This window comes from Oncorhynchus keta, chromosome 35, assembly GCF_023373465.1.
Source record: "Oncorhynchus keta strain PuntledgeMale-10-30-2019 chromosome 35, Oket_V2, whole genome shotgun sequence".
NCBI classification, from domain to species: domain Eukaryota; kingdom Metazoa; phylum Chordata; class Actinopteri; order Salmoniformes; family Salmonidae; genus Oncorhynchus; species Oncorhynchus keta.
In genome coordinates this window covers 3239366-3255426 of record NC_068455.1, presented here as the reverse complement: position 1 = coordinate 3255426, position 16061 = coordinate 3239366, and the positions used below count along the sequence as shown (strand labels likewise).

The following is a 16061-nucleotide window of genomic DNA, read 5'->3' as shown; positions in this document are numbered from 1 at the left end:
AGGGAGACCGAGGAAGAGGAGGGAGAGGGAGACCGAGGAAGAGGGGGGAGAGGGAGACCGAGGAAAAGGGGGAGAGGGAGACCGGGGAAAAGGGGGAGAGGGAGAACGAGGAAGAGGGGGAGAGAGGGAGACCGAGGAAGAGGGGGAGGGAGACCGAGGAAGAGGGGGAGAGGGAGACCGAGGAAGAGGGGGAGAGGGAGAACGAGGAAGAGGGGGAGAGGGAGACCGGGAGAAGGGAGACGAGGAAGAGGGGGAGAGGGAGACCGAGGAAGAGGGGGAGGGAGACCGAGGAAGAGGGGGAGAGGGAGACCGAGGAAGAGAGGGGGACGGGAAGAGGGGGAGGAAGGGGGGAGGGGAGACCGAGGAAGAGGAGGGAGAGGGAGACCGAGGAAGAGGGCGGAGAGGGAGGAAGAGGAGGGAGAGGGAGACCGAGGAAGAGGAGGGAGAGGGAGGAAGAGGAGGGAGACCGAGGAAGAGGAGGGAGAGGGAGGAAGAGGAGGGAGACCGAGGAAGAGGAGGGAGAGGGAGACCGAGGAAGAGGAGGGAGAGGGAGACCGAGGAAGGGGAGGGAGACCAAGGAAGAGGGGGGAGAGGGAGAGAGTGTGACAGTGTTAGGGTCCAGAGGACATTCCTTTTCTTAAACACCAGGTCATCTGAGTGTGATTAACAGTGTCAGTCTATAACAGTGTCAGTCTATAACAGTGTTAGTCTATAACAGTGTCAGTCTATAACAGTGTAAGTTCTTTAGTCAGTAAGCGGTAAAGATAGATTCAGCCGGGATTCTACCTGCTCCTGTCTCGGCTCCTGGCCCGGCTCCTGTCTCGGCTCCTGGCCCGGCTCCTGTCTCGGCTCCTGGCCCGGCTCCTGGCCCGGCTCCCGGCCCGGCTCCCGTCCCGTCTCCCGGCCCGTCTCCCGGCCCGGCTCCTGGCCCAGGCGTGTCTTTCTGTCTCTGGGGTACAGACTGCTGCTGTTGGCCTGTGATCCAGTCATGGTGTTTGTGTCTCTGGACATGGAGCAGTGTGTCGAGGTGGTGGTGCTCTCCCTCCCCTGCTGCTGGGACCGTGTCTGAGGTAGCCACCCCTGCACTGTGGGTTGGGAGACCCCTTCTAAGGTGAACTGGGATGCCTGTGGAGGCTCGGGGAGGGGGGAGCGGCGGGAGGTGGCAATGGTGATGGAGGTGAGGGGTGGAGGGTGCGTTCTAGGGAGGACGTATAACCCCTCTCGGAGGGCGATCTGTCTGACCCGGCCCTCTAGGTCCTGTCTTAGAGGGGTACGCAGCTCAACGCTGTCGTCAAACGGGTTCCTGCTCAGCTGCTGTAGCTGGTGGGACAGACAGTCCTCTGCTGCCTTCAGGGCCCTGAACTGCTTCTTCTCCCCAACCAACTGCTCCTCAGGCTGGGGTAGGGAGGGAGGCTGGCCCCCTGGTCCTACTAGGCTGGACTCAGTACTGCTGTCCGTGTCCGTGCTCTGAACCAAGGAGAAAGAACCACAATCAACTGAGCAGGAAAAAAAAAAAAAAAAAAACTGACCTTAACTCCTAAAACATCTCTCCCAAAATACCAGACTGAACCAGTTGAGTGCTTTTGATGACTTCAAATCGCACATAAAGTAGAAAGCAAACGATCTGTGGAAGACTTGTCTTCCACACCACACCACTGAACAGCATGCTGGAGAGGACACACGTCCCAAATCAACCATCCCACCACTACAAACGCCATGCTGCCTCCTACTGCAGCGGAGCCATGAGATCAACTTTTTCCTGCACAAGTACAGTGAAATCGCTTTCTCGCTGGTTCTTTCCCAACAATGCAGTAATCAAGATCAGTGCCAATTCTATACTTACAATGTGCAGGGATACTGGAGTGGTAGGGGCAGGTTTATATAGGGGGAAGGTGACTATATACAGGGTCAGTACCATATTAACAATGTGGATACTGGAGTGGTAGGGGCAGGTTTATATAGGGGGAAGGTGACTAGGCATCAAGCAGCAGCAACTATGGATGTGTGTGTGTGTGTGTGTGTGTGTGTGTGTGTGTGTGTGTGTGTGTGTGTGTGTGTGTGTGTGTGAGTCAATATGTTTGTGTGTTATGTGAGTGTGTGTGTGGTAGTGTCAAGGTGTTGAGTGTGCAGACTCAGTCAAATATTATTATTATTTTTTTTAAATAGAAGTCGAGACAGGATAAAGTAGAAGTCGAGGCAGGATAAAGTAGAAGTCGAGACAGGATAAAGTAGAAGTCAAGACAGGATAAAGTAGAAGTCGAGACAGGATAAAGTAGAAGTCGCGACTGGATAAAGTGAAGTCGAGGCAGGATAAAGTAGAAGTCGAGACAGGATAAAGTAGAAGTCGAGTGTACCATATTAACAATGTGGATACTGGAGTGGTAGGGGCAGGATAAAGTAGAAGTCGAGGCAGGATAAAGTAGAAGTCGAGGCAGGATAAAGTAGAAGTCGAGACAGGATAAAGTAGAAGTCGAGGCAGGATAAAGTAGAAGTCGAGACAGGATAAAGTAGAAGTCGAGGCAGGATAAAGTAGAAGTCGAGACAGGATAAAGTAGAAGTCGAGGCAGGATAAAGTAGAAGTCGAGGCAGGATAAAGTAGAAGTCGAGACAGGATAAAGTAGAAGTCGAGACAGGATAAAGTAGAAGTCGAGACAGGATAAAGTAGAAGTCGAGGCAGGATAAAGTAGAAGTCGAGGCAGGATAAAGTAGAAGTCGAGACAGGATAAAGTAGAAGTCGAGACAGGATAAAGTAGAAGTCGAGACAGGATAAAGTAGAAGTCGAGACAGGATAAAGTAGAAGTCGAGGCAGGATAAAGTAGAAGTCGAGGCAGGATAAAGTAGAAGTCAAGACAGGATAAAGTAGAAGTCGAGACAGGATAAAGTAGAGGTCGAGGCGGGATAAAGTAGAAGTCGAGGCAGGATAAAGTAGAAGTCAAGACAGGATAAAGTAGAAGTCGAGACAGGATAAAGTAGAAGTCGAGGCAGGATAAAGTAGAAGTCGAGGCAGGATAAAGTAGAAGTCAAGACAGGATAAAGTAGAAGTCGAGACAGGATAAAGTAGAAGTCGAGGCAGGATAAAGTAGAAGTCGAGGCAGGATAAAGTAGAAGTCGAGACAGGATAAAGTAGAAGTCGAGGCAGGATAAAGTAGAAGTCAAGACAGGATAAAGTAGAAGTCGAGGCAGGATAATTATAGTAGAAGTCGAGGCAGGATAAAGTAGAAGTCAAGGCAGGATAAAGTAGAAGTCGAGGCAGGATAAAGTAGAAGTCGAGGCAGGATAAAGTAGAAGTCAAGACAGGATAAAGTAGAAGTCGAGGTAGGATAAAGTAGAAGTCGAGACAGGATAAAGTAGAAGTCGAGACAGGATAAAGTAGAAGTCAAGACAGGATAAAGTAGAAGTCGAGACAGAATAAAGTAGAAGTCGAGGCAGGATAAAGTAGAAGTCGAGGCAGGATAAAGTAGAAGTCAAGACAGGATAAAGTAGAAGTCGAGGCAGATAGACTGTAAATAGTTAACAAAATGGCTACACAGACTATGTCCTGGGGAGTAAAAGCTGTTCAGAAGCCTGTTGGTGTCAGACTTGTTGCTCCAGTACCACTTTCCCCCCTCCCCTAGGATCTTGTTGCCCCCCCTCCCCCTAGGATCCAGTTGCCCCCCTCCCCCTAGGATCTAGGATCCAGTTGCCCATCTCCCCCTAGGATCCCCCTAGGATCCAGTTGCCACCCTCCCCCTAGGATCCAGCTGCCCCCCTCCCCCTAGGATCCAGTTGCCCCCTCCCCTAGGATCCAGTTGCCCCCTAAAGTAGAAGTCGAGGCAGATAGACTGTAAATAGTTAACAAAATGGCTACACAGACTATGTCCTGGGGAGTAAAAGCTGTTCAGAAGCCTGTTGGTGTCAGACTTGTTGCTCCAGTACCACTTTCCCCCTCCCCTAGGATCTTGTTGCCCCCTCCCCTAGGATCCAGTTGCCCCCTCCCCCTAGGATCTAGGATCCAGTTGCCCCCCCCTAGGATCCAGTTGCCCCCTCCCCTAGGATCCACTTGCCCCTCCCCTAGGATCCAGTTGCCACCCTCCCCCTAGGATCCAGTTGCCCCCTCCCCTAGGATCCAGTTGCCCCCTCCCCTAGGATCCAGTTGCCCCCTCCCCTAGGATCCAGTTGCCCCCTCCCCTAGGATCCAGCTGCCCCCTCCCCTAGGATCCAGTTGCCCCCTCCCCCCTAGGATCCAGTTGCCCCCTCCCCCTAGGATCTAGTTGCCACCCTCCCCCTAGGATCCAGTTTCCACCCTCCCCCTAGGATCCAGCTGCCCCCCCCCCTAGGATCCAGTTGCCCCCTCCCCTAGGATCCAGCTGCCCCCTCCCCTAGGATCCAGCTGCCCCCTTCCCCCTAGGATCCAGCTGCCCCCCCCCCTAGGATCCAGTTGCCCCCCTCCCCCTAGGATCCAGTTGCCCCCCTCCCCCTAGGATCCAGTTGCATAGGGAGGTGTTCAGTCCCAGGGTCACAAGCTTAGTGACAAGCTTGGAGGGGACTGGGGTTGAACGCTGAGCTGTAGTCAATGAACAGCATTGTCACATAGGTATTCCGCGTATCCAGGTGGGTTAGGGAAGTGTGGAGTGCAATTGATATTGCGTTGTCTATGGATCTGCTGCGGGTCAGCATGCACATTGGAGTGGGTCATGGGTGTCAGGGATGGTGGAATTGATGTGAGCCATAACCAGCCTTTTAAAACACTTCATGACTACAGGTGTGAGTGCTACAGGGCGGTAGTCATTGTGGCAGGTAGCCACAAGAGTTCTTGGGAACAGGAACGATGGTGGTCAGCTTGAGACATGTGGGCATTTACAGACTGGGACGAGGAGAGGTTGAAAATAACAGTCAATAGGCCTGCCAGCTGGTCTGTGCATGCTGGGAACTCGCCCCGGAAAATACAGTCCGGCCCCGCGACCTTAGGACTTGACTGAGAGCGAGATAACCCAGTCCTCTGGGTCAGCGGGTGCCCTCATGCACAACTCTGTGTTGTTTTTGTCAGATGTAAAATGCAGTGAGTTTGTCTGGTAGAGAGGCATCGTTGGGCAGATCACGGTTGGGTCATCCTTTGTAATCCGTAATGGACTGTAGCTCCATGCCACAGTCCTCTGGGTCAGCGGGTGCCCTCATGCACAACTCTGTGTTGTTTTTGTCAGATGTAAAATGCAGTGAGTTTGTCTGGTAGAGAGGCATCGTTGGGCAGATCACGGTTGGGTCATCCTTTGTAATCCGTAATGGACTGTAGCTCCATGCCACAGTCCTCTGGGTCAGCGGGTGCCCTCATGCACAACTCTGTGTTGTTTTTGTCAGATGTAAAATGCAGTGAGTTTGTCTGGTAGAGGCATCGTTGGGCAGATCACGGTTGGGTCTTCCTTTGTAATCCGTAATGGACTGTAGCTCCATGCCACAGTCCTCTGGGTCAACGGGTGCCCTCATGCACAACTCTGTGTTGTTTTTGTCAGATGTAAAATGCAGTGAGTTTGTCTGGTAGAGAGGCATCATTGGGCAGATCACGGTTGGGTCTTCCTTTGTAATCCGTAATGGACTGTAGCTCCATGCCACATGCGGTGGGCGTCAGAGCCGGTGTAATATGATTACACCGTGTTCCTATATGGTCCTTTTGTTGTTTGATGGCTCTGCAGAGGATGTAGTGGGACTTCTTGTACTTGTTCCTGTCCTCAGCAGTAGCATCAGGGTTGTCTGTGATAGCTCTGTGTGTGGTAGCCCTGTGATAGCTCTGTGTGTGGTAGCTCTGTGTGTGGTAACTCTGTGTGTGGTAGCCCTGTGATAGCTCTGTGTGGTAGCTCTGTGATAGCTCTGTGTGTGGTAGCCCTGTGATAGCTCTGTGTGTGGTAGCCCTGTGATAGCTCTGTGTGTGGTAGCCCTGTGTTAGCTCTGTGTGTGGTAGCCCTGTGATAGCTCTGTGTGTGGTAGCTCTGTGTGTGGTAGCCCTGTGATAGCTCTGTGTGTGGTAACTCTGTGTGTGGTAGCCCTGTGATAGCTCTGTGTGTGGTAGCTCTGTGATAGCTCTGTGTGTAGTAGCTCTGTGTGTGGTAGCCCTGTGATAGCTCTGTGTGTAGTAGCTCTGTGTGTGGTAGCTCTGTGATAGCTTTAGCTTTAGTCCTTTAGCTTAGCACCAACCTCTGTGTTCATCCAGGGCTTTTGATTGGGTTAAGCAGCAAACCCTCACTGTGGGGACGACATCGGCGATGCATTCCCTAATGAAGTTGGTGACAGAGGTGGGTTAGCTCATCGACGCTATTGACGGAGTCCCAGAACATATTCTAGTCAGTCCTAGCAAAGCAGTCCTATAGCATAGCCTCCGATTCAGAGGATAATTTCTCAATGGAGCGTGTCACGGGTACTTCCTGTTTGAGCTTCTTCTACTTGTAGACAGGAAGCAGGAGTATAGAATCATGGGGGGGGATAAGGGAGGGCCTTTAACGCTTGCGTGTGAGTAGAGTAAGAGTGGTCTTTATCGCCCCCCAGTGGCAAAGGAGACGTGTTGATGGAAGTCAGGCATTACGTGTCGGAAATGGAAAAGCAGCCATGGATTCCCGCTTGTTCGTAGCCTCGTACAGTTCGTTGAGTTCCAGCCCGTTGTGGTTGTCCTGACGTGGAATATCTACATCTATTTGTCTTGATGACAAATAAACTCTCTCTGGAGGTAGATGGGTCTGCATTTGACAATCAGGTATTCCAAGATGGGTGAACAATGGGTTGAGACTTACACTGCACTGGAGTCAACACACCATTTACTGTTGATTTAGAGACATACCCCTCCACCCTCTTGATTTCCGTGAACCTAACGGCCTGTCCGCTCGGAGAATCCATCGAGTTTGGATAGCCTTGAGGAGTATCATGTCCGAAAAAAAAGTTTCAGAAAATAAGAGAATATTGCAAATTACGAGAGGACCGTCGTGAGCAAATCCAGGGTCGGAGGTCATCCATTTGATGTATTATCAAGTGATTGGCCAATAGAATGGAGATCAGAGGTGGCCGCTTTTCCCGTCGCCTTAACCTCTACCGGGATTCTCCTCTCCTGCTTGTTTTTGGCCGGCATTACCTCTTGGGTAGCCCCGAAAATAGCGTCGGAATTACACAACGAGCCCAGGGCTGATGAGTCGAAGTCGAAGCCGGAATTAAGGTTCATAACTGCCGTTCTGATGATTCAAAAAGTCGTTGTCGAACAATAAGAAATGATAGCCGATAACATTTAAGTGGGAAAAGAAAAAGAAAAAAAAAGTGAAGATAAACGTCAAAGGAATCACAAAACAGCAACGTGGGTTGGAGCTAGCAAGACGGCAGGCATACAGTACGACGCCATCTTCCCTCTCATAACAGAGAGAAGCAATAGTAGAAAACTGCTTAGATTAGGATTACAACATTCCCTGTATTTTTTTACCAAAACTCCCTGGTTTTCTAGAAATCCTGGTTTGAATATTCCTGGAATTAAGAGAGAATAAGCAGGAAATCCAGGAATCCTACAAATAGGGATTGCTGGAAAACCTGGGATTTTTTTTCAGTTACGAAAAATGTTCAACCTTAGCAAAGATAGTTAACAGGTCTGAAAAACAACATTCTTGAAGAAGAACCACCACACCCAGCCATTCCACGTGTGTGATCTATTCTGGAGATAGTCAACTCATTATCAAGCCCTTGACACGGTGGATAAGATGAGCTAGTTCAGGACTACTGCTCATTATCAAGCCCTTGACAAGGTGGATAAGATGAGCTAGTCCAGGACTACTGCTCATTATCAAGCCCTTGACAAGGTGGATAAGATGAGCTAGTTCAGGACTACTGCTCATTATCAAGCCCTTGACAAGGTGGATAAGATGAGCTAGTTCAGGACTACTGCTCATTATCAAGCCCTTGACAAGGTGGATAAGATGAGCTAGTTCAGGACTACTGCTCATTATCAAGCCCTTGACAAGGTGGATAAGATGAGCTAGTTCAGGACTACTGCTCATTATCAAGCCCTTGACAAGGTGGATAAGATGAGCTAGTTCAGGACTACTGCTCATTATCAAGCCCTTGACAAGGTGGATAAGATGAGCTAGTTCAGGACTACTGCTCATTATCAAGCCCTTGACAAGGTGGATAAGATGAGCTAGTCCAGGACTACTGCTCATTATAAAGCCCTTGACAAGGTGGATAAGATGAGCTAGTCCAGGACTACTGCTCATTATAAAGCCCTTGACAAGGTGGATAAGATGAGCTAGTTCAGGACTACTGCTCATTATCAAGCCCTTGACAAGGTGGATAAGATGAGCTAGTCCAGGACTACTGCTCATTATCAAGCCCTTGACAAGGTGGATAAGATGAGCTAGTTCAGGACTACTGCTCATTATCAAGCCCTTGACAAGGTGGATAAGATGAGCTAGTTCAGGACTACTGCTCATTATCAAGCCCTTGACAAGGTGGATAAGATGAGCTAGTTCAGGACTACTGCTCATTATCAAGCCCTTGACAAGGTGGATAAGATGAGCTAGTTCAGGACTACTGCTCATTATCAAGCCCTTGACAAGGTGGATAAGATGAGCTAGTTCAGGACTACTGCTCATTATAAAGCCCTTGACAAGGTGGATAAGATGAGCTAGTTCAGGACTACTGCTCATTATCAAGCCCTTGACAAGGTGGATAAGATGAGCTAGTTCAGGACTACTGCTCATTATCAAGCCCTTGACAAGGTGGATAAGATGAGCTAGTTCAGGACTACTGCTCATTATCAAGCCCTTGACAAGGTGGATAAGATGAGCTAGTTCAGGACTACTGCTCATTATCAAGCCCTTGACAAGGTGGATAAGATGAGCTAGTCCAGGACTACTGCTCATTATAAAGCCCTTGACAAGGTGGATAAGATGAGCTAGTTCAGGACTACTGCTCATTATCAAGCCCTTGACAAGGTGGATAAGATGAGCTAGTTCAGGACTACTGCTCATTATAAAGCCCTTGACAAGGTGGATAAGATGAGCTAGTTCAGGACTACTGCTCATTATCAAGCCCTTGACAAGGTGGATAAGATGAGCTAGTTCAGGACTACTGCTCATTATCAAGCCCTTGACAAGGTGGATAAGATGAGCTAGTTCAGGACTACTGCTCATTATAAAGACCTTGACAAGGTGGATAAGATGAGCTAGTTCAGGACTACTGCTCATTATAAAGACCTTGACAAGGTGGATAAGATGAGCTAGTTCAGGACTACTGCTCATTATCAAGCCCTTGACAAGGTGGATAAGATGAGCTAGTTCAGGACTACTGCTCATTATCAAGCCCTTGACAAGGTGAATAAGATGAGCTAGTTCAGGACTACTGCTCATTATCAAGCCCTTGACAAGGTGGATAAGATGAGCTAGTTCAGGACTACTGCTCATTATCAAGCCCTTGACAAGGTGGATAAGATGAGCTAGTTCAGGAATACTGCTCATTATCAAGCCCTTGACAAGGTGGATAAGATGAGCAAGCTCAGGACTACAACAAAATTGTGAAACATCTAAAAACCTGCTTAGATGCTAGGATAGGCTAGTTGGTGTAACAGGTTCGTAAACAGATTTCTTGGAACACCACACCATGCCTGAGACTGACACAACTCACAGTTACCTTACCCACCACACCGGGGCAGTCCAAGGAGAGGAGGCTAGCATCAAAATGAGACAACATTCACATGGTTTAAAACAGAGAGTGAGGAAGTTGAGCCTTGCCTATACATTTGGTGTTCAGGAGTGATTCCTGACAGTACCTGTAGTGGGTGTTTGGTATTGAGTGACTAAGATAGTACCTGTAGTGGGTGTTTGGTATTGAGTGACTAAGATAGTACCTGTAGTGGGTGTTTGGTATTGAGTGACTAAGATAGTACCTGTAGAGGGTGTTTGGTATTGAGTGACTAAGATAGTACCTGTAGTGGGTGTTTGGTATTGAGTGACTAAGATAGTACCTGTAGTGGGTGTTTGGTATTGAGTGACTAAGATAGTACCTGTAGAGGGTGTTTGGTATTGAGTAGGAGTGACTAAGATAGTACCTGTAGAGGGTGTTTGGTATTGAGTGACTAAGATAGTACCTGTAGTGGGTGTTTGGTATTGAGTGACTAAGATAGTACCTGTAGAGGGTGTTTGGTATTGAGTGACTAAGATAGTACCTGTAGTGGGTGTTTGGTATTGAGTGACTAAGATAGTACCTGTAGTGGGTGTTTGGTATTGAGTGACTAAGATAGTACCTGTAGAGGGTGTTTGGTATTGAGTGACTAAGATAGTACCTGTAGTGGGTGTTTAGTATTGAGTGACTAAGACAGTACCTGTAGTGGGTGTTTAGTATTGAGTGACTAAGATAGTACCTGTAGTGGGTGTTTGGTATTGAGTAGGAGTGACTAAGATAGTACCTGTAGAGGGTGTTTGGTATTGAGTGACTAAGACAGTACCTGTAGAGGGTGTTTGGTATTGAGTAGGAGTGACTAAGATAGTACCTGTAGAGGGTGTTTGGTATTGAGTGACTAAGACAGTACCTGAGGGTGTTTAAAGAGTATCTCTCTCTTGATCTCTTCTATGCGTTGTCTATCCTCCGTGTTGAGCTCCAGAGTTTCACACAGCTGCCCGGAAACCTTCAGCCTCAGCCACTCTGGGGGTTGACACAATCAGGACAAGTTGGGAACAAACATCAACATGTATGTTATAACCTGGGAATGATCTTTAATTAGCTTCTTTTTTTTATTTTTTATAATTTGTATTTATCCAGAGTGTCCCGGGAACATTGGTGAAAAAGTACCCAGTGGTCCTACTTGAGTAAAAGTAAAGATACCTTAATACAAAATGACTCGAGTAAAAGTCACCCAGTAAAATACTACTTGAAAGAAAAGTGTAAAAGTATTTAGTTTTAAATATACTTAGTATATTTAAATATAATATACTATAATATAATATACTTAAATACTTAAATATTTTTAAAAGTAAATGTAATTGCTCAAATTTACTCAAGTATCAAAAGTAAAAGTAGGCTACAAATCTTTTTTAATTTCTTAAATTAAGCAAACCAGACAGCAGCATGTTCTTGTTTGGTTTAATTTACAGACAGCCAGGGGCACTCTCCAACTCTCCAACTCTCCATTTACAAATGAAGCATTGTGTTTAGAGAGTCCTCCAGATCAGAGGCAGTAGTGATGACTGGGATGTTATTTTGAGTGTGTGAATTAGACCATTTTTCTGTCCTGATAAGCATTCAACATGTACGTTTGGGTTTCGGGGAAAATGTATGGAGTAAAAAGTACTTCATTTTCTTCAAGAATGTAGGGATGTAAAAATTGTCAAAATTATAACTAGCAAAGTACAGATACCCAGAAAAACTACTTAAGTAGTACTTTCAAGTATTTTTACTCCTGTCCTTCTGTAGCTCAGTTGGTAGAGCATGGCGCTTGTAACGCCAGGGTAGTGGGTTCGATTCCCGGGACCACCCATACGTAGAATGTATGCACACATGACTGTAAGTCGCTTTGGATAAAAGCGTCTGCTAAATGGCATATATTATATTATTATTATTTACTGAAGTAATTTACAAAACTGAAATAAATGCAAAAAAAAAAATGCCCATTTAAAGTGTTTAAAATCCCCCAAACGGTCACCAAGCCAGGGTTCTCCCCAAATAAGAGGGAGCTGCGCCACATTGCTGGCTTGGCTGCATCACTATGTACAGACTGCCCTTTCTCACCTGGACAAAACAAACACCTTTCCCACCTGGACAAAACAAACACCTTTCTCACCTGGACAAAACAAACACCTTTCTCACCTGGACAAAACAAACACCTTTCTCACCTGGACAAAACAAACACCTTTCCCACCTGGACAAAACAAACACCTTTCTCACCTGGACAAAACAAACACCTTTCTCACCTGGACAAAACAAACACCTTTCTCACCTGGACAAAACAAACACCTTTCTCACCTGGACAAAACAAACACCTTTCCCACCTGGACAAAACAAACACCTTTCTCACCTGGACAAAACAAACACCTTTCTTACCTGGACAAAACAAACACCTTTCTCACCTGGACAAAACAAACACCTTTCTCACCTGGACAAAACAAACACCTTTCCCACCTGGACAAAACAAACAACTTTCCCACCTGGACAAAACAAACACCTTTCCCACCTGGACAAAACAAACACCTTTCTCACCTGGACAAAACAAACACCTTTCCCACCTGGACAAAACAAACACCTTTCCCACCTGGACAAAACAAACACCTTTCTCACCTGGACAAAACAAACACCTTTCCCACCTGGACAAAACAAACACCTTTCTCACCTGGACAAAACAAACACCTTTCTCACCTGGACAAAACAAACACCTTTCTCACCTGGACAAAACAAACACCTTTCCCACCTGGACAAAACAAACACCTTTCTCACCTGGACAAAACAAACACCTTTCTCACCTGGACAAAACAAACACCTTTCTCACCTGGACAAAACAAACACCTTTCCCACCTGGACAAAACAAACACCTTTCTCACCTGGACAAAACAAACACCTTTCTCACCTGGACAAAACAAACACCTTTCTCACCTGGACAAAACAAACACCTTTCCCACCTGGACAAAACAAACACCTTTCCCACCTGGACAAAACAAACACCTTTCCCACCTGGACAAAACAAACACCTTTCTCACCTGGACAAAACAAACACCTTTCCCACCTGGACAAAACAAACACCTTTCCCACCTGGACAAAACAAACACCTTTCTCACCTGGACAAAACAAACACCTTTCCCACCTGGACAAAACAAACACCTTTCCCACCTGGACAAAACAAACACCTTTCTCACCTGGACAAAACAAACACCTTTCTCACCTGGACAAAACAAACACCTTTCTCACCTGGACAAAACAAACACCTTTCTCACCTGGACAAAACAAACACCTTTCTCACCTGGACAAAACAAACACTTATGTGAGAATGCTGTTCATTGACGACAGCTCAGTGTTTAACACCATAGTGCCCACAAAGTTCATCACTAACCTAAGGACCCTGGGACGAAACACCTCCCTCTGCAACTGGAGCCTGGACCTCCTGACGGGCCGACCCCCAGGTGGTGAGGGTTGGTAACAACACATCTGCCATGCTGATCCTCAACACTGGAACCCCCCAGGGGTGCGTGCTCAGTCCCCTCCTGTACTCCCTGTTCACTCATGACTGCACTGCCAGGCACGACAACAATAGTAGGCCTGATCACCAACAGTGATGAGACAGCCTATAGGGAGGAGGTCAGAGACCTGGTGGTAGGCCTGATCACCGACAACGATGAGACAGCCTATAGGGAGGAGGTCAGAGACCTGGTGGTAGGCCTGATCACCGACAACGATGAGACAGCCTATAGGGCGGAGGTCAGAGACCTGGTGGTAGGCCTGATCACCGACAACGATGAGACAGCCTATAGGGCGGAGGTCAGAGACCTGGTGGTAGGCCTGATCACCGACAACGATGAGACAGCCTATAGGGAGGAGGTCAGAGACCTGGTGGTAGGCCTGATCACCGACAACGATGAGACAGCCTATATGGAGGAGGCCAGAGACCTGGTGGTAGGCCTGATCACCGACAACGATGAGACAGCCTATAGGGAGGAGGCCAGAGACCTGGTGGTAGGCCTGATCACCGTCAACGATGAGACAGACTATAGGGAGGTCAGAGACCTGGTGGTAGGCCTGATCACCGACAACGATGAGACAGCCTATAGGGCGGAGGTCAGAGACCTGGTGGTAGGCCTGATCACCGACAACGATGAGACAGCCAATAGGGAGGAGGTCAGAGACCTGGTGGTAGGCCTGATCACCGACAACGATGAGACAGCCAATAGGGAGGAGGTCAGAGACCTGGCTGTGTGGTGCCAGAACAACAACCTCCCCCTCAATGTGATCAAGACAAAGGAGATGATCGTGGACTACAGGAAAAAGAGGACCAAATGAACATTTGGCTATTTCAGCCACACCCGTTGCTGACAGGTGTATAAAATCGAGCATACATCCATGCAATCTCCATAGACAAACATTGGCAGTAGAATGGCCCTTACTGAAGAGCTCAGTGACTTTCAACATGGCAAAGGCATAGGATGCCACCTTTCCAACAAGTCAGTTTGTCAAATGTCTGCCCTGCTAGAGCTGCCCCGGTCAACTAGCTAACATTTTCCCTGGCTAATTGTTACCAAACATCCAAATGGAGAATCAGTGAGAAACAAAAATCTGACACTGATTGATTTATCTAGACGAGATCCCCAGGCAATGGCACGAGTCCCAATCAAAACCGTGCTGAAATTATCAGCTAGGTGACCACAATTAGTATATATTTTTATTTTTTATTTTGCCTTTATTTAACGAGACAAATCAATTAAGAACACATTCTTATTTTAAATGACGGCCTGGGAACAGTGGGGTTAACTGCCTGTTCAGGGGCAGAACGACAGATTTTGTACCTTGTCAGCTCGGGGATTTGAACTTGCAAGTAACCTTTCGGTTACTAGTCCAACGCTCTAACCACTAGGCTACCTACCTCCCCTACACTCTAACCACTAGTCTACCTGCCTCCTCTACACTCTAACCACTAGGCTACCTGCCTCCCCTACACTCTAACCACTAGTCTACCTGCCTCCTCTACACTCTAACCACAAGGCTACCTGCCGCCTCTACACTCTAACCACTAGGCTACCTGCCTCCCCTACAATCTAACCATTAGGCTACCTGCCCCCTCTACACTCTAACCACTAGGCTACCTGCCACCTCTACGCTCTAACCACTAGGCTACCTGCCTCCCCTACAATCTAACTATTAGGCTATCTGCCCCCTCTACACTCTAACCACTAGGCTACCTGCCACCTCTACACTCTAACCACTAGGCTACCTGCCTCCTCTACACTCTAACCACTAGGCTACCTGCCACCTCTACACTCTAACCACTAGGCTACCTGCCACCTCTACACTCTATACACTCTAACCACTAGGCTCCCTGCCGCCCCATAATGAGTACATCAGTTGGATATGACTTAGGAGTTTTCCTCTGGGCTTTTTCTAGGCCCAATGGCTGTTTCCTCGTCTCCTCACAATGCTGCTACCTGCCTTCACCACTGTACTCAACCCCAGTTTAAATCAATACATCTGTTTCCTAGAAATCTGCCTTTTTATTTCGGTTTCGGGATCATTTAACTTCAGTGACGTCGTACAAGACCAGGCCTCAGCTCACCGGGCTCGGGTCAGACCAGGCCTCAGCTCACCGGGCTCGGGTCTGACCAGGCCTCAGCTCACCGGGCTCGGGTCAGACCAGGCCTCAGCTCACCGGGCTCGGGTCAGACCAGGCCTCAGCTTACCGGGCTCGGGTCAGACCAGGCCACAGCTCACCGGGCTCGGGTCTGACCAGGCCTCAGCTAACCGGGCTCGGGTCAGACCAGGCCTCAGCCCACCGGGCTCGGGTCAGACCAGGCCTCAGCCCACCGGGCTCGGGTCAGACCAGGCCTCAGCTCACCGGGCTCGGGTCAGACCAGGCCTCAGCTCACCGGGCTCGGGTCAGACCAGGCCTCAGCTCACCGGGCTCGGGTCAGACCAGGCCTCAGCCCACCGGGCTCGGGTCAGACCAGGCCTCAGCTCACCGGGCTCGGGTCAGACCAGGCCTCAGCTCACCGGGCTCGGGTCAGACCAGGCCTCAGCTAACCGGGCTCGGGTCAGACCAGGCCTCAGCTCACCGGGCTCGGGTCAGACCAGGCCTCAGCTAACCGGGCTCGGGTCAGACCAGGCCTCAGCTAACCGGGCTCGGGTCAGACCAGGCCTCAGCTCACCGGGCTCGGGTCAGACCAGGCCTCAGCTCAACGGGCTCGGGTCAGACCAGGCCTCAGCTCAACGGGCTCGGGTCAGACCAGGCCTCAGCTAACCGGGCTCGGGTCAGACCAGGCCTCAGCTAACCGGGCTCGGGTCAGACCAGGCCTCAGCTCACCGGGCTCGGGTCAGACCAGGCCTCAACTCACCGGGCTCGGGTCAGACCAGGCCTCAGCTCACCGGGCTCGGGT

The 16061-nt window shown here is 48.9% G+C and overlaps 1 protein-coding gene and 1 long non-coding RNA gene across 2 annotated transcripts in view; both read right to left on the bottom strand.

Annotated features, from left to right (window-relative positions):
• Positions 1 to 16061, bottom strand: part of alms1 (ALMS1 centrosome and basal body associated protein) — a 76574-nt gene that overhangs the window by 32276 nt on the left and 28237 nt on the right. Inside the window, exons 9-10 of the mRNA XM_052495835.1 lie at positions 10526 to 10638; positions 787 to 1467 (exon numbers count right to left, since the gene is read on the bottom strand). Of these exons, the coding sequence (XP_052351795.1) occupies positions 787 to 1467; positions 10526 to 10638 (794 nt within the window). The remainder of the gene's footprint in view (positions 1 to 786; positions 1468 to 10525; positions 10639 to 16061) is intronic.
• Positions 9775 to 10300, bottom strand: LOC127915688 (uncharacterized). Its single transcript, XR_008091646.1, has 3 exons — positions 10163 to 10300; positions 9923 to 10000; positions 9775 to 9883 (listed from the first exon to the last, which is right to left on the bottom strand). It is a non-coding gene; the product is annotated as an uncharacterized LOC127915688 (long non-coding RNA).